Source organism: Hippopotamus amphibius, chromosome 2 (genome assembly GCF_030028045.1).
Source record: "Hippopotamus amphibius kiboko isolate mHipAmp2 chromosome 2, mHipAmp2.hap2, whole genome shotgun sequence".
Lineage (NCBI taxonomy): Eukaryota > Metazoa > Chordata > Mammalia > Artiodactyla > Hippopotamidae > Hippopotamus > Hippopotamus amphibius.
In genome coordinates, this window is record NC_080187.1 from 150780510 (window position 1) to 150807196 (window position 26687).

A 26687-nucleotide genomic window follows, 5' to 3' on the forward strand; every position below is an offset into this window, starting at 1 on the left:
TTTTTTTCTGCATCTATTGAGATGGTCATATGGTTTTTCTCCTTTAAATCTGTTGATGTGATGAATGACAGTTATGGATTTTTCTCTAATAGTCAACCATCCTTGCATTCCACAGACAAACCTAAAATATTCATGTTATATTAAACAAATGGATGTGTAATTTTTCCTTCCCATATTTTCTGTATATGATTTTGTTATCAAGATTATACTGGCTTCATAGAATAAATGGGCAGGTATTCCTTTTTTCTCTCTTCTCTGGAAGATTTGACTACTCTGTTCCTTTAAAAAAAGTTATATAGCACATATAAACAGTTTTGAATTCAATGTTTTCTTTATCGAAAAAATACTACTTCAAGACATAATATGTGTGCTATTTTTTACTGTCATTCCTTCCTGATTCTCTTCAGTAGTTTTCCATTCTTAAATAGTTTTATAATTCATTCTTCTTTATGTACATCATTTAAAAGTTTTTCTAAAGAAGAATATTTATGGGTGGTAAAGCCGTGCAATTTATATTCATCTATAAGAGTCCTTTTATCACCTTTATTTTTTAAATAACAAGTCGTGGTTTTTTTTGTTTTAATTATTTTTTTGTTTAATTTATATTTGGCTGCATTGGGTCTTCGTTGCTGCACACAAGCTTTCTCTAGTCGTGGCGAGCAGGGGCTACTCTTCATTGCAGTGCTCGGGTTTCTCATTGCGGTGGCTTCTCTTGTTGTGGAGCATGGGCTCTAGGTGCGCAGGCTTCAGTAATTGCAGCATGTGGGCTCAGTAGTTGTGGGACATGGGCTTAGTTACTCTGCAGCATGTGGGATCTTCCTGGCCCAGGGATCTAACCCATGTCCCCCTGCATTGACAGGCAGATTCTTAACCACTGCACCACCAGGGAAGCCCAACAAGCCGTGTTTTTTATACTTTTTATTTTGAAATAATTACAGATTCACAGGAAATTGCAAAGAAATGTACAGGGAGGTCCAGGATTTCCTGCTGCCCCAGTTCCTTGCAGTTCTAATTCCTTGATGCTTTGGCCTCAGCTTCTCACCCTTTTGCTGCTGCAGGTCCAGTCCACATTTAGTTTGTTTATGTGTATGTGATTGCTGTGGAGGCAGGGGTAGAGGAGTCTTTGGATTTGTGAGACCAGGGATGCCCCAAAATGTGTGTCCTATCCAAGCTTTTCTACGGTGGGAGATTCCCTCAGAGCTTGGCTCTTCTTGACTCTCTGTTCTTCCAAATCACCTTGTGAGGTTTTCTAGATAACTGCCATTGCATGTTTTATAGGATTGCATTAAACTTGTTTATTAGTTTTGAAAAAAGATGTATTTACATTCCTATTTTGGAATCAAATCTTTTTCTTCATTAATCAATCCTTTTATTACCTTGATAACTTTATTTTTCATGTAGCATCCTAGATAGTTCTCATTAAAGTTCTCAGGTAATTTACAGATTCTCACTGATATTTTGCGGATAATGTCTTTTTCATTGTATTTTCTAATTGGTATTGCTAATATATAAAAATTTTATTTTTGCATATTGAGTCTTTAACCAGGTACCCTAATGAGCTCTGTTGGTTGTTCTATCAGTTTTCCAATTCATTCTTCTAGGAATTTTCAAACATACAATCATTTCATCTGCAAATAATAATTTATCATCTTTACAATACTTATTCCTTTTACTTTTTTCTTGTCTTATTGCATGGGCTTAAAGATCAGTAACTTGATTGCTTCAGAAATCATCCGCAATGAGGACATCAACGCAAGGGTGAGCGCCATTGAGAAGTGGGTGGCTGTGGCTGACATATGCCGATGCTTACACAACTACAATGCTGTTCTGGAGATCACCTCATCCATGAACCGGAGCGCAATCTTCCGGCTGAAAAAGACATGGCTCAAAGTCTCTAAACAGGTGCGGGCAGGAAGCTGGCACCATTGCCTGACAGGCTGGGCTGGGGCTGGGGCTGGGGCTGGGACTGGGGCAGGGAGACCATAGGTGGATGAAGGACAGGGTGAGGGCCAGCACTCCCAGGTAAAACAGAGAATCTCTTCTCCTATTTCACCTGGGACCAGGTATGAGGCCCACAGATGTGGCACTAGGACCTGTGGGACTTTAATTCCCACGTGAATTATCAATACCCCAAAGTGAGATATAGGACAGTGATTATTGGTCCTAACACTCTTCTCCTTGAGTTGAGACAAAACAGTGGTGACTTCTTGGGGATCTCAGTCCATATCTGCAGGTTACTGAGATGGTGGTCAAATGATCCTGCAAGTCCTTTCTTCGGATTTTTATTTCACCAGCCCTTCTGGCCCCCAGAGAGTTAACTTGTCCCTGTTACCCATTAGATGGTTGGCGATCTTAAATATGGGCTTGATCTTTATTCATTCAGAACCTGATTCTGAAAAACCATAAGGTGGACTCTTCCTCAGGGGTAAAGCTCCTTGCCCTTGGGTCATGAGGGGGCAGCTCTCCTGAAAGGAGGGCACAATGGGACACGTGGGCCACCTCCCTCCTGGGTGCATTGGATGTCCCAGCCCCAGCCTGCGTGTGTGCAATAAGCTGGACAGGGACCACCAAGGGACAGGGTAAGCTTCCAAAGGCACGAATAACTTGGTTATAGAGTCTCTGGTCCTACAGCCGGCTTGGCTGTGTGGAGCCCAGGGTCTCCAAAGGACCTGTCTCATCTGGACCATTCTGGGTTTGCATACTGGGTCCTCCTCATAGTTCTGTTTCTCACCTGCTCCTCACTACTTTCCTCATGCCAATGGCAGGTCATGAATCTACTCCCCCAGTAGGCAGCAGGTCCGTAAATCCCTCCTACTTAGATAAGCAGCCAAACTCAGGACAGCCCTGGGACATCTCTACTGCCCTTCCACTGCCAGCCAGTCACTCCAGCTCCAGATTAGAGCAGGACTACAAAGTACCCCTTCCGTCTAATGAGGCTGGGAGATCACACAGAGATGCCAGGGTAAGCACAAAACCAGAAGATGCCTCTCTTGTGAGTGGGCCCTTAGAAAGAATGGAGGCTGGAAGTGCAGGAGCTCAGGGCAGCAGGCACATCTGGCCACACGTGGCACATGGTGTCGTGAACTCCTGAAGTTGGGTTGAACAAGGCCTGTCGAGGTTCAGACATGGCTATGGGCAGAGTCTGAGGGACCCATTTCAGCTCAACATCTTTCTTTTGCTGCCCTATTCGATCAGAATGATGTCATCTTTTCTAGAAGCCCTCAGACCAGGCTCCATTTTCCCACCCCATTTCTGGGGGTTTGGGAATTTCTTGGCTTCATTCTCCAGCATCATGCTTGTCGTAGAGTTGGGAGGGAACTGCCTTGACCATCCTGAAGTCTTCCATTCTCTTAGGAGAGTGCAAATGGAGGAGAGTTAGAGGTCAGGGTGTGTAACCTGGCCTGCCTTCCAGAATGTCATTCAAGGCCTAGGGCCAGCCAGCCTGGTACAAAAATCAGAGATGCCTCTGAAAACACATCTAGGCCTGCACCCTCTATGGCAGACTGGACCTGCTGGCTTCTCCCAGCCCTTCAGTTTATGCTGTAGTTGTCCGTCTGCATAGCACCTGGCTCCAAGAGTTTCTGGGTGGCCATGGCCACGGCCTGGTCAACACCAGCCAGGGATAGTTCACTGTCTCTCTTCAGGAATCCCATGGGCCAAAATAGCCACATTTCTTAGACCACCTGAAATGTAGCCTCAGCAGGTAGGTTTTTAATCATTCCCTTAAATGTGCTGGCCCAAAGCGGAAAAGCCTATGTCCAAATCCAGTCTAGCCTTGGCAAGGGTCAAGGAGTCAGTCTCTCCCTTTATTCTTCCAACCTCTCTTCCCATCTTCTTTGAAAATAAAACTTTCCCTCAGGAAAGGATCAGATGATATACTCTTCCATAGGAGGACACAGATGACTAATGTCGTTATAAGTTTCCTCTCCCTGGAATGGTTGGATTTCAGTAGAGACGTGAGCCACTCTTTGACTAACAATACTTTTTGGCCTCTTTGGAGGGAACAGCCTCGGCCATCCAGAAGTCTTGTTTGATGAACAGGAAGGGATGGTATTTAAGAGGCCATATATAATCATCTCTCTTCCTGACACTATTTCCAAGGCAGGCTCCTTGCTTGGTCTCTGGTTTCAGACACATATTTCAAGTGTCCCCATACGTCTGCCCACTGGTGTCCATACTCCAGCAGAGATGCCCAAGACCCCAGGTGACCTGCTATCCCAGTAAGCCTCAAAGGGTGGAAGCTCCTGGCATGGCCAGAAGATGCTTGAGCTGCTTCAAGTCAGAACACACTTTCTAAGCAGCAGCTGGGAAAATCCAGTGGCCTCCCAGGGTATAAAGCTGCTTCCTGGACAGAGCAACAACCCAAAGAGGAGCAGGCACACAACTCAAGTAGGCACACGGGTGTGGAAGAAATGGAAGTGTGCCCAGCTCAGAGCCACAAATTGGCCCCAAGTGTGTGCAAACACCCCACCCATCAGAATATCCTCTGTACATTTCCATGGCCTCTAAGCGTGGTGATGCTGCACCTGGAGCTATGTGGTGGTGCAGCGTCTATGTCACCCACAGTTCTGGGCTGTCTGAACGAGCATGGCCCTTAAGGAACACCTGGACCTACCCGCCCGTTTTCCAGATATGAAAGCCGAGGCCTGGCAAAATGCGTGGAGTGACAACTTGCCCACGGGCATGCTGAGTGAGGGTGGGCGGCAGAGCCCACTGAGGGCTCTGAACACTCAGCCCCCACATCTCGCCCCAAGCTGCAGCATCTCATTTCTCTGCAGGTGGAGAGGAAAGAAGAGAGAGCAAGGGCATCGCTCTGGAAAGAGATCACGTGCAGGAGGGCCACTGAGAGCCTGGGGTGGAGGGTGGCCTGGGCATATGAGAAGGGTCATCTCAGGTGAAAGCAGAATCACTGCCCTTGGCTTGGTGGGGCTTGTTGCATCCTGGCTTATGTCTCTTTCACCAGATCCAGAACACATTTTTGCTTTGAGCAGGGTCAGTCCAAACCAAGCCACAAGACTTCTGATGGATAGGGAGGGACAAATGGAATGGAACGCTCTACCGTGCTTTCTCCTTGAAGAGCACACACGAATCTCTTCTTCCATCAGAAGGAAGGCTTAGCTTATCGTTTTCTGTGGGCAGGTTTCTCGGATAAAACTCAGACCCAAAGATCAGGGGTGTGCTTGGTTTCTATGGCCAGTATCCCCTCCAGGCTGACTAGCCCCTCTGGTCATACGGTGCACGGCTGGTCTCTGGCCCAGTTTCTCAACCACACTCTCAATTTCGAGGATTAGAGCTGGAATGGAGGTCCCTAGTCATCTCACCATTTTATAGATGAGGGTGCTGAGGCCCTCAGAGGTGAAGGGGTTTCCCCGGGTCATGCAGGGGAAGAAGCACAAAGCCGGGCTCAACCCAGGACGCGCTCCGTGGTGCACACACTCCGTGGCACACACCTGGTCCCTTAAGACTAACTCCAGCCACCCAAGTTGCTCCGGCCCGCTATGTGGGCAGGGCCTGGCCTGATCATCAGGCAGATGAGACCCTTTGCTGCAGGGCTTCCTCTTCTCCATCAAGAGAAGACCCTTTGCTGCAGGGCTTCCTCTTCTCCATCAAGGTCTTTTCTCCTTTGATGATCAGTTCATTTGCTATCTTTTTTTCTTGATTCTTAAATGTGGGTGGTGCTCCTGTTATATCAAAGTGAAGGGATGAGAAGGTGGTCACATCCTCTGGGTACAGTCCTGAGAAAGATTGTGATGATGAACAGCCACGCCCTGTTCCGGCTCCGGCTCCTTGGAGTTACCCGCCAGCCAAGTCCTTCCAACCACCCAGGTCTCAGGACCCTGATGCTTGAACCCTCCTGGCCCCACTCCCATGTTTCTGAAAGATGTATGAACCTGGGCCAGCAAAACAAAGATCCATGCCTGCCTCCTCAGCAGTTCAGGGTCAAGTCCCCAGACCCAGCAAGTCCCCAAATCCACCTGCCCCATCTTGAGGCAAAGTGAAGCCCTGGAGTGTGGGCCAGAGCCATGGGCCTTGGCATGTGCTGTGTGCTAGTAAAATGCTTCTAATTCCTTCTAGACAAAAGCTTTGATTGATAAGCTCCAAAAGCTTGTGTCGTCAGAGGGCAGATTTAAGAATCTGAGAGAAGCTCTGAAAAAGTAAGTGCATGTCGTTTTGTCACCATTATTTTTTAGATTGTAGAACCGCATTGCCACCCCTGGCTGGAGCAGGAGGTCTGTCTGTCTGTCTGTCCATCTGTCTACCCGCAAGACCGACCCCTACACATCCCAGACCCCCAGGGTGGGTCAGCATTGTCCTCCATCATCTACCAGGGAAATTCCAGGATGCCGGGGCAGTTCCTGGGAGAGGCCAGGAATGGTCTTGAGATGTGTAGTAGCTGTGATGATGATACTAGTGGTGCCAGATTCCTTGATTCTAAATGCACATTTTATTTTACACTTTAACATTTTGGACATCAGGCTGTGTCTCCAAGTCAGTGTATTTATGTCCATATGATTGTGTTTCTTTTTCGTACTGGATAATTAGTCATCAAAATGAGTGCATTTTATAAACCATGGCATCTTGGAATCAAAGAAATACGGTTTTGCCAATACTTTACATCTTACAGTTTGCAAAGTTTGTGGCTTGCCTGACCACGGTGTGTGCAGTCGTGTTAACACTGCCCATGAGGTGGGCCCTCTCAACCTTGGCCCTCTTGTCCTTTAGACTACGATTTTTCTTTTTTTTTTTTGGCCGCAACACACGGCATGTGGGATCTTAGTTCCCAAACCAGGGATCAAACCCGTCGTCCCTGCAGTGGAAAGAGTCTTAATCAGTGGACCTCCAGGGAAGTCCGTAGACCAGGATAATTTTTGTGACGGGGGCTGTCCCGTGCATGGAAGGATGTTTCGCAGCATCCCTGGCGTCTACCCACGAGATGCCAGTATCCACCCCCCGCCAAGTTATGACAACCACGGTCTCCAGACGTGGCCAGATATCCTCAGGGAGGCAAAATCGCCCCCATTGAGAACACCATTGTGAGACAGATTCTCCCGTGATGTTTCTGCAGACACTGAGGAGCTAGTGGCTGGCCCAAGGATTTGGGGCTGTGGTGACACAGCCGGGTCTCAGCCCACACCGACCTCCCAGGCCAAGTGCTCTGTGGTTTCCCCCAGGTTGCCTCCCATGAGGGTCCAGGCCAGCTCTCCCAAGGCAGCAGGGACTCAGCGCATTGGTACATGCTGTTTGCACACGCTTATGTGAGATTTGTTCTCACTCTGGTTAGACGCGCACTTTTGGGGTTTCTCCACTAGTCTTTGCCACTGTGTTCCCCTCGGGCACTTGAACACATGCTCCACTGGGCTGGCCCTCACCCATTCTCTCCCTGCCTGGCTGGCTACTTGCTGGACCTTGGAGAGACCCGGGGAGACCCCTAGGGTCCCGGCTCCTTATAGAGCCCAGGAATGCTTTTCTTCCCTTCTGCGAGAGAGTGTGTGATCACTGCCAGTTCAAGGCCCACTGAAGGCCACAACCCCCCAGCACCTCCAACCTCGCAGGTGGCTCTGACACACCACACCCCCGCCCTGCCAGCCTCGTCCGCCTTTCTCGTATTCTTCCTGCCGTACCTGGTCTGTCCTTTGTGCCGGCTCCGTGTGTCATCGCCTTGACCATCTCCACTTTATTTGTGTCCTCAGACAGATGTCCTACCCATCTGTGCTGTCCGGCCGTCTCTCCTCCGCCTGGGCTCCGCGGAGCCCCCGTGGACTGTGCTTGTGGGGAGCTGCCCCACCGTGCATTCACCAACCTGTCCGTCCGCCCCCAGGGCGCCGCTCCATCAGCCTCCTTCACATGGCTTCCTCGCCCACCACCGCCGCCGCCTCCACTGCGTCCGTGGTCCCCCATTCTGTCCGAGTCCCCATCCTGACTGTCTTCCCTCTTTCAGGTTACCCGTGGGCCTATGTAAGTGCCTCTCCCAGACACCTCTGCTCCGTGCCACATGGGGCGGAGGTGGCCTTCGGGCATCTGGGCGCTAAGACCTTTATGCAAACCAGGTTCCTGCCTTGTGGAGATGTAGGCCAGGCCAGGCAGGGGAAGGACAGATTGGGGCAGGTGCTTCTGCACCCTTCCTTTGAAAACACCAAGGTTTATACATAGAGCAGTGTTGTGTAAGGCTTGGGGGTCATCTCAGCAGGCAGGGGACAGGGGCCAGAGGGAGTGAGGAGGTGGGCACAGCTGGTGACCCGCCCAGACAAGGAGCCCATGATGGGCCTCACCACGTAGGTCCTCAGACCCGTTCTGATGTCCTAGGCATCCTTTTTTTCACCTGTCATGATAATATCAGCCTTGTGCCAGCACCCAGACTGGCACGTGGCCTTTTCCCTTTACCAGCCAAGACGGTCCCCCGCCACTCTCTTAAGTATCCCCTGGCCTGCAATGCTTGCTGTGTGCACCCCTTCAGTCCCCTGTGCAGGTGTCCCCAGGTGGACATTATCTCCCCTTCTCATTCCCCAAACTATACCCTGGTGAAACCCACGAGACTGTCCCCTCCTCTCAGCTGCCCAGGGACCAGAACCTTCCCAAAGCCCCACCCAACGACATTTGGCTGAGGACCATGTTGGGAGTAAAATTTGGTCACCAGCTCTTTGGGGGCCAGTTCCAGTTTTGCCCGCCAGTCTAATCTGAATCCAGCACCTGCTTGCTCATCTGCACCTCTGTCTTTAGCTTGAATAGGATGCCTGCGGAAGGAACGCAGGGGCTGGGCTCTCACTGTTGCTGCTACCATGAAAGCCCTTCCCCTCTGTTCCCGTAAGTGGGGGATGGGGACAGCTCTGGAGGGGCGAGCCTGCCAGCTGACCAGCAGGCCACCCCCCATACAGCCTCCAAATGGGGTGGACATCCATCTATGTGGATGTGATGGAGCCAGAGTCCTGGAGTTTTAGAGTTTTAGGGGCCCCGACAAGACCAAATACCTGTTTCCATCTTTATTTTTTGCCTGTGGCCACAGAGCAAAGCCCAGTCTCTTGCTAATGGGACAACAGAGCAGGGAGTATCCAGGTGGGAAAAAGCAAGATTGGACTCTGAGCCCCACCTCACTTCCAACCCATTGCAAAAAAAAAAAAAAAAAATTCCCCAAAATATAAGTACCTGATTTCCCTGCACCACATGCCAGAACTGTGGATCCTGACCCCAGAGGTTCCAGCCCACACAGCCCAACCCCAAGTGGTCCTCACACCCTCCCTGAGAAGGAGAGATCCCGGAGCAGACCCAGCAGAGACCTGTGAGAGAGAGCAGCCCATCCCATGGGCTGGGCAGGCAGAGAAGAGGGCTGACCCCTGCTGTCACCACCCGTTTCCTGGGGGTTGGTGGACAGCCTATCAGGCAGCTGCATCTCACTTTCAGCCGCTGGTACCATTTCCTCCTTGACATCATCAGGAATTTCTTGGTAGAAACATCAAGTTTGGGGCCCCAGACAACCACAGACAAGATCCAGATGCAGGGTGTCACCAGGCATTGGCATGCCACGCCTAGGCACTGCCCAGAAAACCAGAAGCAACGTCTACGGTGGGGGATGCAGCGCGTTTCTCTCTGCTCCCGGAAACGTCAGGCGCAAGCGTGTGAGGAATCTGCCAAAAGAGGAAGCCCCCCGAGCCCCTAGATCAGCCTTGTTGGCCCCGCCCTGATTCAGGGCAAGGCTGGATCCCACCTGCCAGGGGCCAGATGTGCACATGGAGGGTGCAGAGCTAGCCACACATTGGGTGTTTTGCCTACACGAAGCCCCCACCGTGCTTACCTGCCCACTCAGAAGCGTAGCGTGGTGTGTCTCCACGCATGGTGCCCGCGGAGGGGTCCTCCGCCAGCCCTCTGTACCCCACACCTGCCCCCACCACCCCCTACACTGGCCACTCCAACCCCATATATGTACCTATGTGGCTCTGGATTTGGTTGGTTGGGGGTGTGTGTGTGTGTATGACTGACTGAAGTGTGCTGTCCGCTGCACCCCTCACTGTGAAGGTAGTGAACAGGAGCAGAGCTGGCTGCTGCTACCCGCGGTGCCACTTGCAAGTGACGGAATTGCCCCTCCATCACCTTTCCACCACTGGATCATAAGCCCCAATTAAAACCTCAGGGAGATCCACCTCAGTGACCAGAGGACCCCGGGTGTTTTTCACGGGTCTGGGTGGTCAGAGACCCTGCAGGGCATCCGGAAACAGCCTGCATCCTTCAGCCATTCACAGTCAGCGAGCAGTCACTCGGCCTCCCCTTCTGCCTCTATTCGAGACAAGAGGGCCTTCGAGCTCTGGTTCCTATCAAGGGCGGGGGAGTGGGGCACCCCAAGAACCTGGTGGCCGGCACCCTGCCTCAGCCCTCCAGCTCCAGAGCAGCTTCTCAGACCTTTGAACTCTTTCTCCATCAGATCCACCAGCCTGTGCTCCAGACTTGACGTTTGACTGAAAGGAAATGAAAAGCCAGGCATGTAGCAATCATGGACTATAATGGCAGGGAGGACCCAGAGAGGTCTGCCAGGGACCAGAATGATTCTTGCTTTTATTCCTTTTTCACGACTCACAGTAAAAAAAAATAAAAAATAAAAAAATAAATTACAGTGGACAGTATGACCCTGTATACAAAGGCATATGTGCATAAAAGGAACAAAATTTCACAACGCAATTCTAGTCCATGCAGTGAACCCAGATAGTCTCTATTCTCTCTCTTTTTTCTAATTTTTAAAAAAATCTGGTCAACACCCACCAAATGGATTTTAACAGCCGTGAAAGGGTCAAGACTGACAGTTCAAAAAACATTTCTCCGGTCCACTGTTTCCCAAACTTCAAATATCCACCTCCTTCAAGGCTTTGCCACATCCACGTGTCAGCTGTGTTTGCATTTACTGAATAGTCTCCTTTAGATTAATTCAGTATTTCCCAGAAATAAATTTAAATAAGAAGGAAAATGCTATATGATGACAGCAAATAGGAAACCAGTGTATTTGCCATAAGTACACAAGGTTACCATAAAAAAAATAAATACAGTGAAAACAAAACAATGTTATTAAATTCTGGCTGGATCCTGATGTTTGCCAACGCCCTGATCCTGAGTGGAACCTGTTACTATTTTTTCAAAAAGAAAAAAGAGTTCGGAAAATGGCAAGTGTTAGAAAGTGCCAAAGCCATGCTGTCACCAAATGAGCTCTCTCCTTGAGCACCGGGGGGGAGTGAAAAACTAATGTTTCTTATGTGAATCAATCTATTTAAACCGTGTCTGAGCATCACCTAAAATCAATACTCAAATCACCTAAAATTGTCTTAGCTAACATCAGTTCTGTGGTATGAGGGGAAGCTGAGGACCAGAGAGGGAAAGAACTGACCCAAGGTCACACAGCAAGCAGTCAAGGGGCAGGGGCCAGCTTTCTGTTCTTGCTGTACCATCGTCCCTGCCTAACCTTCCTCTGGAGTGGCAGAATTGCCACAAGGAGACAAAGGTGAAGAGAAAGGAGGGTCTCTGCACCTGCGTGCTGAGCTGAAAGGAGGCTGCAGAGCACTGTGTGAGGAGTCCCCTGGGGGAGCTAAATGAAGCCCTGCCAGAGCAGAGCGGCCACTGGACCCATCACAGAATCACCCCCTGACTTAGCACCCCACCCGGAGGCACCAGACCAAGTCGCGAAGGAACAGGAACAGGAGCCCCTGCTTCAGAGCCACAGATCAGAGAGGTCTGGCCCATCACCCCGAGTGCCATCCCCACAAAGACCATCCCCCAAGAGTCCCTGATCGTGGGAGCCATCGCCCAACCCCCTGCCCAGAAGGCACATCCAGGACGGTGATCTCAGAAGACAAGGGTTTCCCGCGCTGGCATCCCGGTGCTTGGGTGGGCAGAGATTCCACTGGGGAAGAAGTAAAGGCAGAGAAGTCTGGGGGAGAGAAAGAGACAAGGGGCTGGGTGGGGTGGCTGGTGGATACTGGCAGGAATGGGCGTGGCGCCGCAAAGCCCCCCAGGACGTGCTTCTAGGGTGGGGTTGGGCTGGAGAGTTTCAGTGGAGACACAGAAAGGAAAGGGGAGCTGGGAGGGGCTGGCGGCCGAGCCCCAGGACTGCATCTGGGAGGGAGAGCAGAGAGGTAGAGGAGGGCCTTCTGGCTTGGGCGGGGAGGGGGGACGGACTGAGACACCCCAGGCCCCAGCTGGCACCATGTCACCCCCATCATCCCAGAGGACCCACCCTCACACCCAGCTGGCAACCCGAGGCCCAAGAACTACTATTATTCTTGGCGCATAGAAACCCCTTTCCCTCCGGCAAAGCGAGAGATGCATGGGGGGTGTTTCTGTTCTTGGTAGAGGCTCGAGTTTTTAAGTGAAAAACTTCTGTTAATGCCGTTCGCTTCAAAGCTGTGACCCACCCTGTGTCCCTTACCTGGGGATGTACCTCACCGACCTGGCCTTCATCGAAGAGGGAACGCCCAACTACACGGAGGACGGCCTGGTCAACTTCTCCAAGATGAGAATGGTATGTTCCCCACAGCAGAGGGTGAGGGATGCGGGTGGGGGGGCATCAAAACCCAGACCCAAGCCCTGGGCCCACCCAAGCTCTGCCTGCCAGACCTGGCTGACTGGCCACAGCACACGCACCAGGGGGCCTGAACCTGGCTTCTCCAATACGGACAGTCACTCCCTTGAACGAGCAGTTAGCATCTGGCAGCCCTGAGCCAGCTTTACGTGCATCTCCTCCTTTAACGCCCACAGTCTGAGAGGTGGGTGCTCTTATTCTCCACCTTACAGGTGGGCAGGCTGAGGCTTGGAGTAATCAATGAGCCGCCCAAGGTCACCCCTAAGTAAAGAGGAGAGCTGGGTCTGGGGTCCACATCTGTCTGACTCAAAAGCCTGCACCTTTTTTCGCACTCCACCCATTATTGCTTAGATAAGAACTGCTTCTTGCGCCGCAGCAAAATCATTTCTGCAGTACCTCCTAAGCAAGTAGGTTTCCAACTTCCCCAGAGAAATCTAGGACCCGGGAGGGGAGATGAGGACCCTTCCAGCAGGGAGCCTGGTTCCTAGCCAACCTTCTCCCCTCTCACTCCAACCAGAGAGCCCCTATTTGTATCGGTTCTGTGTCATGGGCTTGCTCCTGAGGTTTTGTTTTAATAGGTAAGATTTCTTTGTCAAAGGCAAGTTGGCAGCACTGTCCTGGGGACAGGATGGGGGAGCCCCTTTGTGTGGTCTTGCACATGGTGGGCCCATACAAAGTGGCAGAGGCCTCTAGCTATTGCTGGGGTTGAGGGGGGCTGTTTTAGGATGCTGGATAGGCCAGCACCCCTGATGAAATGATATGTTTTTCTCTCAATCACGTAGTGTAATTAATGTACAGGTTCTTAATTTTTTTTTAAGCAACAAAATCACTCATTTATTTTCATTACTCAGAGAAAATGATTGGTCATGTTCTTTCACTGTATTATCTCTGAGTCTTTAAAACAATTCTTTCTTCGTCTATCATGTGATCCTACTGAATGTACATTTTACATTTCAGAATATGCATCTTTTTTTGAAGTATAGTTGCTTTGCAATATTGTGATAGTTTCAGGTATACGACATAGTGATTCAGTATTTTTATAGATTGTGTGAGTGGATAGAGGCGATGTGGTGTACCCACACATACACACACACACACTGGCATGTTATTCAGCCATAAAAAAAGAATGAAATTCTAAGCAGTACAAACTATTATGTACAAAATAAGCTGCAAAGATATATTGTACAACATGGGGTATATAGTCAGTATTCTATAATGGCTATAAATGGAGTATAACCTTTAAAAATTGTGAATCAGTATATGGTGCACCTGTAACTTATATAACATTGTACCTCAAATACGCTTCAATAAATAAATAAATTGAATGAAATGCTGCCATTTGCAACAGTGTGATGGACCTAGGGGGTATTATGCTTCGTGAAATAAGTCAGAGAAGGACAAATACTCTATATTACCACTTATAACCTATAGATGCATAGATTCTTACCAAGTGTCAGCCTTTGAGACAGGTTGCTGGTTTAAAGAAACTCATGCTGCCACAGTGGGATCTCCCAGGAGATGAATTAAGAGACCGACTGCAGACATGCCTGTTGATGCCCTTTCTGTTCTGCAGGAGTGGGGGAGCGGAGGAGTGCTAAGAGCAAACCATCTTCTAAACCTCTCCTCCTTTCCCGCAGATATCCCATATCATCCGAGAGATTCGCCAGTTTCAACAAACTGCCTACAAAATAGAGCACCAAGCAAAGGTAAGCTGGCAGCATTTTCAGTCACTTCCGCTTTTTCACAAGTGCTCTGGCTGCACCACCTTCCTTCCTGCCTTTTCCCCTCCACACACCCAAGCACTTTCTGCCCCTGAATTCCCTGGGCCCTGCTCTTTCAGGAAGCCCTCCCTGTCCCCTGTCTCCTGACCCGCCCTGAGGTCCCCCTCCTTCAGACTGGGCTTGTGCTAATCTTGCAGCTCCCGTCTGATTTTTACCTGCTATGGGATGGTGTGTAATCCTGTCTGATCTCCCCTGAGGCAAGGGAGGCAGTGTTTATCACATCTTTTTGATTTCACCAGTTTCAAAATTCACACCTGGGAAGGGCACACAGCAAAAAGTCCCCCAGCCTCCAAGTTCCCCTCCCGAAGCCAACCGTATCACTCATTTTGTGTGTGTGTATGCTCACACAACCCAACTTTTTTTCCCTATAATGTAGCACACTATACATTGCTCAGCATCGTTCTTTTTTCCTTTAATAACATATCTCGGAGATCATTTCCTTTTGAGGCAGAGGCATTCTCCTTCTTCCTACGGCTGCAGAGAAATTCATGTATTTATTCATTTCTCTATATGGATGGACATTTAGGTTGTTTCAGTCTTTTGCTGCTACAGGGAAGGCGGGGAAAAAAAACAAACACCTTGTACATCTGGGAATCAGAGTGCTGTGAGAGTGTGAATCCAGGGGGCTGTGTTTGTTGGGGCCTGGAGAAGCATGCAGGGGCCAAAGACCCTGCAGGAGTGGTGCTGATTGGGGTTGAGGGGACCGGCTTTTGTGAGGTGAGAGGGCCCATCTGACAAGTGCAATGAGTAGCATCACACAGGCCTGAACCAGATGGGACTGTGGGCTTCTAGAAGGATCTGGAACCTTGTCCTGAGGACAGTGGGAAGCCCTGAAAGGAGCTTACAGAACTGGATTAATATGCATTTTTAAAAGATGATGAGGCTGCGGACTTCCCTGGTGGCCCAGTGGGTAAGACTTCGCACTCCCAGTGCAGGGGGCCCAGGTTCAAACCCTGGTCGGGGAACTAGATTCCACATGCATGCTGCAGCTAAGAGGTCTGCATGCTACAACTGAGGAGTCCACATGCCACAACTAAGACCTAGTACAACCAAAATAAATAAATAAATAAATATTAAAATTAAAAAAAAAAGTTGGTGGGGCTGTATGAAGAGTGGTTGGCATGTTAGTCTCATTTCACTACTCAAGCCCTGTGCCATTAGACCCAATTTACAGTTAAAATAGCTGGAATCTGCTAATCCAGATGCTGGCTCCGAATCCTATGACTTTTTTTCTCTGCCCAGAGATGTGTTTTCTTTCCATCCAGCTTCTTAACCTTCTAGTTTGTAGTTCACAAAAATACCCAGCTGCAGACACACTCCCAAGCGTACCAGAAAATCAAGCTTTTATTGTTTTTCCCTTCTACTTTCCTTTGTGGTAGACTTGCCCTGTTTCCTGCCATATTCTGTGAACTCACTACCTATCTTATAGCTGATCACCGCATAGAGAAGAACAATCAGTGGGTTAACCCATTGTGTCACTTTTTCTTTGTTGTTCATTCATTCTTTCAAGTATTTATTGAGCACATATTGTGCGCCAGCCACTGTATTAGGCCTTGGCCCCCTTCTTAAACTTGCCCTTGAACTCCGACGTGCAATACAAATAAATGTTACTGCCCTTCAGAGTCTTTTCCTTAACAGCTTTGCAGCGGTGGTATTTGCTGCTGGTCTCCCATTAAAGCAAAACATTTTAGGGAAACAAATGCTCATGATAGCAGAAACTAACTAACCAGTCTGCTGATTCCCAGACTGGAAGGATCGAGATTTTGTGCTCTAGAAAGGACTGTTCACAGGAAGCTACTAGCTAGATATAGAAGCCTGGTCTATTTCACCTGGCTGTAAAATCACCATGTCCTTATCAGTGGATATCAGTTCATCTAGACTGTGATATCTGAGGTCGTCTTCCTAGAGGCGCTGAGCGAGCCGTTACTCAGGCACAGTGATCCTTTCATCTGTGACTGATGACCAGCAGCTAGGCAGCCGGTTCTGTTCCTCGCAGCAGTAGAGGGTCCATTAGCACAGATGCTCGCAAAAAGGACTTGATTTTTCTCAGGCATCAATCAGAAGATTCCCAGTTACATGCTAAGAAATATATATTTTTTTCTTCCTTCTGCTCTGAGTTTCTTTGGAGAAACATGAACCTTTGGCTCCAAACAACTGACAAGTCAATGAGCCTCGGAAAGATTCTTTTTGAAGGGCGGGGAGGGGGTCTGCCTGTGAGATTTGGGCTCTGATCTCTCATTGCACATTTAACGCGCAGGAATCCAGCAAAACACTTGGGAGAAGGAAGAATAACTCAGTCCACATGGTGACTCTTCCTGATTTTCTACTCTGAGATTTTTGCCCTGGAGTGAGCCTCGTGAGGTGAAAAACAGGGAGGCTTGTTCCTTACACGGCCTCAGTTTCCACTGACTTCTCTTGGGTGAAACTCTCTCTGTGCTATCATAATCATGATGTTTAAGTACATTTTCCCAACATACAGATACATCCAAACAATTGTGAACACCCATACACCCACCGCCTAGAAGTGACAATTGACATTTTAGATATAGAGATAGAGATGATTTTTTAAATATGAGCCCCAAATATTTCATCTAACATTCAACCAAAGAAATGGTGGTCAAGAGTACTTTTGACCATATGTGATTTTATATTACGTTGAGGACAAAAATTAAGACAATACTGAGAAAAATCATATTAAGACACACCACTGTTTAATGCATCTTTGCCTCGTGTGCAAGCCTGACGCCCCTCCCCCACCACACGGATGCCTGATTCCTGGGAGACACCCGACATCCACGTAGTATTATGGAGGTCCCGTCCCCCTGCCATTCTTTTTTCTCTTTTCCTTTTCTCAGGTAACCCAGTATTTACTGGACCAATCTTTTGTAATGGATGAAGAAAGTCTCTACGAGTCTTCTCTCCGAATAGAACCAAAACTTCCCACCTGAAGCTGTACCCAGCCCAGACCCAGCCCGCCCCCATGGACACATGCTATACGATATTGTACATAGTCGTTTGGTTTCTCTGGATTTTCTTCTTTAGTATGTGCTTCTCCAAGAATACAAATCCATTCTTGTTCTTAGATTCCTGTAGAACCAGAATATGAATTTCTGCACCGGTTAAGACGTGGTCCACCCACCCCCACCCCTCGTTTCCCGCAGTGCCTGTTTCTTTGAAACAACTGTACTCTTAGTCTGTCCTCTCCAGACCCTCACTCTTCCCCAAAGGGAAAACAGAACCCGTGCATACACGAATCTTAGGCACCAGTCCTGCTTCTGTCCATCCCCAGCCCAGGCCCCTGGGCCGAGTTGACCACCCAGCATCCTCTGGCATGTTCCATGTAGTTGTTATAACTGGGTGGGGGGTGGGGGGGAGGCGGGAGGGGGGACCATACCCTGAAGTCCAGTCATCGACAAATCTTCCCGCTGATGGTGATGCCAATTTCCAAAGCAGCTTTTCCAGCCAAAATCGCAGGTCTCAAAACTCCGTGTCTCCCAGTGACCTGGAGGGAAGGGAGTCCTGTCTGCTGAGAACCATGCCCCGTGACACCGAGGCCACCACCTCGTTCAGGCACCATGTCACTCCTGGCTCTGGGAATAACACCAGGTAGCATGACTAGCGGTCTCAATAACCCTGGACAAGGCCCTGGAACTTCCCGAGGAAAACAGAATCACAACACAAAGTCGTGTCGACTTCTGCCAACAGCTGCCCAGCACTCACTGGAAGTCGGGAACACACAAAAATGTCACTTTTCCTCTTTGAGCCGCCTAATGGTCACTACAAGCTTATGTTGAGATGCTCCAAGTCTGTATGCCTTGTGAAAAATAGTACCACACTGTAGAATTAGGAAATCAATAACCAAGTGTTTTTATTGCATATACTGTAGTCCTGTCTAAATGCCTTCTAGCAGGAATATAGTACTGTAGTGCTTATTCTGTGAATACTACCATCTATTTTTTACATTGTACAGTATAGAAAACACAGGTTAACTCTGAAGTGGCAGGCATGCTCCACTCCAACAAACAGACAACTTTTGCTGTAAGCAATACCTAGTGGTATGAGAATTCTATTTCAAGTCCTACAATATTTCAACTTACAGCTTGTTTGGAAAAAAAAAAAAGAAATTTCCATTTTTTGTAAAAATATATGTTTCCTGATTACCTCTTGCTAATAAATCTATTCTATCTCAGGGTGAACGGTGGAATTTTGATGAGTTTCATTTATTCACACAAGGGATGTTTGAGGAACACTTGGTCATTCTCAGGCCCTGGGCTCAGACCAGAGATCTGGAGTGATAAGGGCAGAATCCCATCTTTGGGGGGAAGCTCATAATCTGCTGAGGGAAACTGTTGCAGTTTCAGACACAAATAGCTCCAAAACTTAATGGCTCAAAACAACCTTTCACAATTCTGTGGGTTGACGGGTCCAAGCGGTGGTTCTTTTATTTTTAAGACTTTATTCATTTTATTAATAACATGCTTCAAAATCTTTGTTTAATGAGAAGTTAATAAGTATTCCAATATAATATATATCCATGGTCAGATGATTTTAGGATCTAAAGCTGATTATATAGATATTAGGATAATTGAATCCTTAGATGTCCAATATTTTATTGGAGTATGGTTGCTTTACAGTGTTGTGTTAGTTTCTGCTGTACAGCAAAGTAAATCAGCTATCAGTCAGATGGTGGTTCTTGCTTGGGGTCCCTTGTGAGGTGACAGTCACAGAGCAGCTGAGGCTGGAGTCATCTGAAGGCTCGACTGGACTGGGTGTCTAAGATGGCCCTCTCCCATGGCTGCGCTGGGGCTGTCAACCAGATCATCCACACATGGTCTCTCCACGTGGCTGGGGCTTCTCACAGTATGGCAGCTGGGCCCAAAGAGCAGCTTGCCAAGAGCTCCCAGGCTCCTTCTGACCTAGCCTTAGAATTCCCAGAACATCACACCCACAGAATTCTATCGGTCAAGCATGTCACCGAGGCCAGCCTGGTCTCAAGGAGGAGAGAATCAAGCTTCTCCTCTCAATGGGAAAAGGAACAAAGAATGTGCAGTCATCTTCAAGCTGCCAGAGGGACAGACCATTTGAGCCACACTGTCACAGGATGGTGCAGGAAGTGCCTTGGGGACACCAAGAAGGAAAGGACAGGGTGGAGGGGGAGATTGGAAAACGCTCCACAGAGATGTGAGGAGGTTGTGGGATAGGTAGGGATGATTTGCCAGAAGAAAAGCAGGGGGGAGGGCACGCCAGGTGGGGGGACCAGCAAAAGCCCCGAAACGTGAGAGAGTACACTTGTTCGGGGAAGAGCTAGTATGGACGTGCAAGTCACTGGCCAAAGAGATAGAGGTAGGATGGAGAAAATCAAGACAAAGGAAGCCTGTGGACTTCCACGGCGGTCCAGTGGCTAAGACTCTGTGCTTTCACTGCGGGGGTGTGGGTTTGATCCCCGGTTGGGGACCTAAGATCCCACATGCGGCATGGCACAGCCAGGAAAAAAAGACCTAGGAAGCCTGGAGAAAAGGATTCCCAAGGAGGAGGGCAGCACCAGGTATTACTGAAATTCAGCCTCTGTACACCAGCGCCGGATTAAATCTTGTAGACAGAGTTTTGGGTGAAATAGAAAGAATTAACTTCATTGCTTTGCGAGGCAAAGAGGGCCATGCCCTCAAGACTGTGTGTCCCCTCCTGGAGGGGGTCGTGAGGAGCCTTATAGTGTTCAAGGAACAGGGCGTGGTCAGCTCATGGACACTCTTCTGATTGGTTGGTGGTGAGGTAATGGGGAGTCAGCATCACCCACCTTATGGTTCCAACTGGTCTGGCGTCTACGTGCTTGTGGGCAGCACACAGTTAACTTCTTCCACCTGGTAGGAGTTTCAGTATCTGCCAAACAGCTCGAAGGACATGTGTCAGAATATTATCTATCATCCTTGAGGAAGAGCTGAAGGTCCTTGACTTCGTTTAATGGTTAAAGTATTATTTTGTCTTGCTCGACTGTTTTCCTTTCTTTCTGCCTTTTCTCACTTCTCGGATTAATTTTATTCTTTTTTTTAGTGATCATAAATCATGAGTGTATTTAGCCACTGAGTAGTTGAGACATTCAGATATACTGAAAGCCTACCTTGAAAAATGCATCTAGCTACAATAAATATTTTAGAGGGTGACATATTTACGGCTCATCTGTTAAAAGTATACGTTGGAATAATCTTCCTTGTAAGAAAAGTACAACTAAGATGCACTGATCCTGGAATAATGTCAAAGCAATCCAAAACAATGAGGGAAGGGACTTCCCTGGTGGTCCAGTGGGTAAGACTCCACGCTCCCAGTGCAGGGGGCCTGGGTTTGATCCCTGGTTGGGAAACTAGATCCCACATGCACGCTGCAGCTCAGACCCAGTGCAGCCTAAGTAAATAAATAAATACTAAAAAAAAAAAAATGCAATGAGAAAAAAGTCACAGTCTTATGTATGCTTCCAATGCAAACTAATTACATGCTTACCAGAATTAACAGTAACCTAAGTTTACTCTGATTAAAGTTTTCCTGCAGACAAAAGGCAGGCAGAGGACATGGGTGGAGGTCTGTTCTGGGAAGGCCTCGTAGGGTCCTGCTTGGTGACACAGGGCCAGAGCCAGGCAAGGCCAAGGACGTGCGGTGAGACTACAGACGTGGCCACCACCCCAAGCCTCTGGGGAGGACAGAGAAGATGAACAGAAATGCCCTGAGGAGGGAGAGTCTGAACACTGCCCCCAGAGAAGGCACCCGGGGTCACCCCAGACCCCGCCTCATCATCACACATGAAGGGTGGGCCCAGAACACGACCCTCAGTCACAGGCATGAGGCCCGTTGGGAGGCGAGACCCATTTCCCTGGGACCTGCAGCCAGCAGGCTCCATGACTGCTTTTTTCCTTCAGACACAGGAAAGCAGTTAAGGTTGCTGGGAGGATTCAATGCACAGTTACAGGCTACTACCCCTGCGGTGATGAGCGTGGGGCAAGCATTTGATAACCATAAACTAGCTATAGAGCCCTGAGTTTGTTTCAGGTCATCTCAGGCACTGCAGACTTAGTCATGAACAACGCAGTCAAAGGTCCCTGCCCTGGAACTTCCTGGTGGTCCAGCGGTTAAGATTCTGTTCTCCCAATGCAGGGAGCCCGGGTTCAATGCCTGGTCAGGGAACTAGATCCCCCATGCATGCCACAACTAAGAGTCTGCATGCCACAAATAAAGATCCAGCACAGCCAAATAAATAAAAAAATAAAAAAGCGAAGACGTGGCGGTCGGGGGGGGGGGGGGGGGGAGAGGAGGCCACCACCACCAAAAAAAAGTTCCCTGCCCTCACAAAGCTTACATTCTGGTAGGTGGTAGGCAATGGACAATTTTTTAAAATACCCAGGGAAAACTTCTCTGGTGGTCCAGTGGTTAAGACTCCATGCTCCCGATGCAAGGGGTCTGGTTTCGGTCCCGGGTCGGGGAACTGGATCCCGCGTACATGCTGGAATGAAGATCCCACGTCCTGCAACTAAGACCCAGGGCAGCCAGAATAAGTAAATAGATTAAAAATACGCAGGGCAGGCTGATAAGTACCACAAGCACAGTCCAGCAGGGCAGTGTTGAGGCTGCCTGAGGCTGGGACAACTGACCTGAAGTCTGGATTACGCAGAAGCACAATGCCATCGTTAAAGAGGCCGTGAGGTGGGCACGCACCTGAGTGCAGAGGCTCGTGTTCTGGGTTGGTGTGAGGCGCTGGGCAATTCTTTGAGGCTTTTTCAAGGCCACAATTAGGGTGAGAAAAGAGAAATGCCCCCCTCGGTTGTGAAATAAAAGGGGCTGCTAAAAAAACATACTCATAAGGGTAACAGTCTAATGCAATATTTTTTTAAAGCTCTTTATTGGAATATAGTTGCTTTACACTCTTATACCAGCTTTTGAGGTACACCAAAGTGAATCAGCTGTATTTATACATATTTCCCCATATCCCCTCCCTCCCGCGACTCCCTCCCACCCTCCCTGTCCTGGCCCTCTAAGGCATCACCCATCATCGAGTTGATCTCCCTTTGCTACACAGCAACTTCCCACTAGCTATCTATTTTACATTTGGTAGTGTATATATGTCTATGCTACTCTCTCACTTCATCCCAGCTTCCCCTTCACCCCCCACCCTAGCCCTGTGTCCTCCTGTGCATTCTCTGCATCTGCATCCTTATTCTTGCCCTGTCACTGGGTTCATCAGTACCATTTTTTTAGATTCCCTATATATGAGTTGGCATACAGTATTTGTTTTTCCCTTTCTGGCTTATTTCACTCTGTATGACAGACTCTAGGTCTATCCACCTCATTACATATAGCTCCATTTCATTCCTTTCTATGGCTGAGTAATATTCCATTGTGTATATGTACCACATCTTCTTTATCCATTCACCTGTTAATGGGCACTAAGGTTGCTTCCATGTCCTGGCTACTGTAAATAGTGCTGCAATGAACATTGTGGTACATGTTTCTTTTTGGATTATGATTTTCTCTGGATATGTGCCCAGGAGTGGGATTAGTGGATCTTATGGTAGTTCTATTTTTAGTTTTTTAAGGAACTTCCAAACTGTTTTCCATAGTGGCTGTACCAACTTACATTCCCACCAACAGTTCAGGAGAGTTCCCTTTTCTCCACACCCTCTCCAACATTTATTGTTTCTAGATTTTTTGATGATGGCCGTTCTGACTGGTGTGAGGTGATACCTCTTTGTGGCTTTGACTTGCATTTCTCTAATGATTAGTGATGTTGAGCATCTTTTCATGCGTTTGTTGGCCATCTGTATGTCTTCTTTGGAGAAATGTCTATGTAGGTCTTCCACCCATTTGTGGATTGGGTTATTTGCTTTTTTGGTATTAAGCTGCATGAGCTGCTTGTATATTTTGGAAATTAATCCTTTGTCCGTTGCTTCGTTGGCAAGCATTTTCTCCCATTCTGAGGGTTGTCTTCTTGTCTTGCTTATGGTTTCTTTTGCTGTTAATGCAATATTTTTTTAAAAGTCAAAATCAGGGCTTCCCTGGAGGTCCAGTGGTTAAGACTTCACCTTCCAATGTAGGGGGTGCAGGTTCGATCCCTGGTCAGGGAGCTAAGATCCCACATGCCTCACGGCCAAAAAACAAAACATAAAACAGAAGCAATATTGTAACAAATTCAATAAAGACTTTAAAAATGGTCTGCATCGAAAAAATCTTTTAAAAAAAAAAGTCAAAATTAATGTAAAAAAATCCATGAAGAACAAAGTATCAAATTTTTTCATAAAGACAGGACGGGTATTACTGATTTTTCCTCTCGCCTCAGGCTCCATCCAATGCAGCTTGACAAGGTTACCTGCCCCTTTTACAAGTGTAGGGTGGCTCTAGTTTCAGAAAGGAAATAGCATTGGTCCAGGCTGTAAGCTCATTCTTGGGGAAGGGTGGCGAGCTTATTTACCGTCCCTGCTTTTTTGTGTTCCCACGGTTGGCTTTGGAGGATGTCTCTTGGTTCAACTACATGAAGCAGCTTTTGAAAGGTCAGTACGCAAGAGAGAGATTGCACCTGGTATTGAAAAAAATGTTAAATAACAATCACAAACCTATTATGTCTTGGCATAAATAACCTATTTGGAATGAAAACTTACTGAATTTTCAAAAACAAAAATAATTTAATGAGAGAAACGGCATCATTCTATGTTTTTACAAATCTCTTTAATGTCTGGCATAATAGAAGTTGGATCCCCATATCACGTACACTTCATATAGCCTCTGAAAAACTCTACTGCACACTCATGAAAGGGTAAGAGTGAAAAAGGCAAATGCTGTCTTAGTATTATTATGAAAGTAGTTTCAACCTTACAAACCCCTTTTGAAAACCACTTTAGACCAAACCACCAGCGTGTCTTGGCTGGCCTTGAGTCATCTTGGCATTCAATCACCTAGACTTCCTTTTGGACATTTATCCTTCCTCTAGTTCATTTTCCAACTATGGCCAAAGTAAGCTTTTCAAATAGAGATCTGATCATATCACTCTTCTCCTCACAATTCCCTAAGGGCATCCATAGCTCTCAGGATAAAGTTCAGAGTCTTCAATGTGACCTCCAAAGCCCCACACCATCTCTCCCCAACTACCTCCTGTCCCCCTCGGTTCCTGGGCTCCAACCACACTGTTTCCAGCCAAGTTTCCTCCCATCTCAGGACCTTTGCACAGGCTGTTTCCTCTTTTCCTCTGAAGTCACACGTACCCATCTTTCAGACCTCAATTCAGACACTACCTCCCCAGGAAGTATTTGAAGACAACATCCCTGTCATACATTCTCATGTCTTTCATTTCTTTTCATTGCGAAATTTGTTACTTAATTCCTGTCCTCCCCCCACTAAAGCGTAAACTGCACAAGGGCAAAAACACAGCTCATTCATTCATCGCTGCCTAGCACGAAGCATGGCATGTGGTGACATTCTACAGTGAATGTCTGTGGAGTGAATGAACCACATTTTTGCTATGTAAATTGTGAACCCTATACTAGCAAACTGGCATTGTCTGGGAATATGTTAGAAATGCGGAATATCAGGTCCCACCTCAACTTCCTGAACAAGAACCCAAACAACATCCTCAAGTGATTTGTGAGCACATGACCATTTTAGAAGCACTGGGTTTTTTTTGAATTTTGATTGGAGTATAGTTGATTTACAATGTTGTGTTAGTTTTAGGTGTATGGCAAAATAATTCAGTTATATATATACATCTATTCACTTTTTATATATATATAGATAGACTATTTTCCCATATAGGCCATTACAGAGTATTGAGTAGAGTCCCCTGTGCTATTAGTTATCTATTTTATACATAGTGTATGTATACGTCTATCCCAACCTCCCAATTTATCTCTTCCTCCACCCTTATGCCCTGGTAACCATAAGTTTGTTTTCTACATCTGTAGAAGCACTGGATTTGACCAAGCAAAGGTCATTCCAGCCCCTGGATATGTCCATATCCTACCTCTCCAACTTCACCCCTCTCTATGCCAGTTAGATCACAGTATTGGCTGGTCTCATTATCAATTTTTTATTTTTAATCAATATTTTTTTTCCAGTCAACACCACCCTTCCTCAAATGTCCTTCTCTCCAGAAGCCTTTATTGATTTTCCCCAATCAAGGGCTTCATCTGTATCCAACTCAGGTCAGTCTCTGCCTCATGTCAAAGACCTGTGTTGATTCCCTCCAGTGAGACTCCACGTGGGCTGGGGTGGTCTGACTTGGCTGGTGTCTCCTGCGGCTCCCAGCAGCACACCTGGCCTATGAGAGATGTCCTTGTCGGGTCTGATTCAGAATGGGGCTGCCAGAAAAGAGCAGTGAAAGGAAAAGAAAGGTAGACCTCATCAAAATTAAAAACTTTGGTGCATCAAAGAACATTCTCAAGAAAGTTAAAAGACCACCTACACAATGGAAGAGAATCATTCTGCAAATCATATATCTGATAAAAGTTTACTATATATAATATATAAAGAAATCTTACAACTCAACAGCAAAAAGACAAATCAGTTTAAAAATGGGCAAAGAACTTGAATAGACATTTCTCCAGAGAAGACATTCAAATGGCCAATAAGCACACGAAAAGATATTAAACAACATTGGTCACTAAGGAAATGCAAGTCAAAACCACAGTGAGACACTAGTTCACACCCACTAAAATGGTGATGATTGAAAAGCAAAACAAAAACAGAACGGAAAATAACAAGTCACTGCAAGAGAAATAGGAATCTTCGTACATTGCTGGTAGGATTGTAAAATGGTGTAGCCACTGTAGAGAACAGTCTGGCAGCTCCTCGAAAAGTTAAACATAGAATTACCATATAATCCATTAATTCCACTCCTAGTATACACCCAAGAGAAATAACAACAAGTTTCTGTGTACATGAATGTTTACAGCAGCATTATTCAAAATAGCCAGAAGGTGAAAACAACCCAAATATCTATCAACAGATAAACGGATAACCAAAATGTGGTATATATACAATGGAATATTATTCAGCTTTAAAAAGGAGCAAAATATTGATATGTGCTACAAGTTGGATGAATCTTGAAAACATCATGCTATGTGAAGGAAGCCAGACACAAAAGGTCACAGAGTGTATGATTCTTTTTATGTAAAGTGTTCAGAATAGGCAAATTCATAGCGACAGAAAGCAGGTTAATGGTTGCCAGGGGACTGGGAATGCAGGGAATGAGGAGTGGTTACTTAATGGACGTGGGCTGTTTTTTGGCAGATGATTAAAAAAAAGATTTTGAAACTAGTTGTACAATGTTTTGAAGGCACTAAATGTCGCTGAATTCTATACTTTAAAATGGTTAATTCACAGGA

The 26687-nt window shown here is 47.3% G+C and overlaps 1 protein-coding gene across 1 annotated transcript in view; it reads left to right on the forward strand.

Annotated features, from left to right (window-relative positions):
• The window catches only part of RASGRF1 (Ras protein specific guanine nucleotide releasing factor 1), a 113428-nt gene extending 96146 nt beyond the window's left edge, over positions 1 to 17282 (forward strand). Inside the window, exons 23-27 of the mRNA XM_057723121.1 lie at positions 1705 to 1902; positions 6076 to 6155; positions 12376 to 12493; positions 14191 to 14259; positions 17190 to 17282. Of these exons, the coding sequence (XP_057579104.1) occupies positions 1705 to 1902; positions 6076 to 6155; positions 12376 to 12493; positions 14191 to 14259; positions 17190 to 17282 (558 nt within the window). The remainder of the gene's footprint in view (positions 1 to 1704; positions 1903 to 6075; positions 6156 to 12375; positions 12494 to 14190; positions 14260 to 17189) is intronic.
• Positions 17283 to 26687: the final 9405 nt, after the last annotated feature.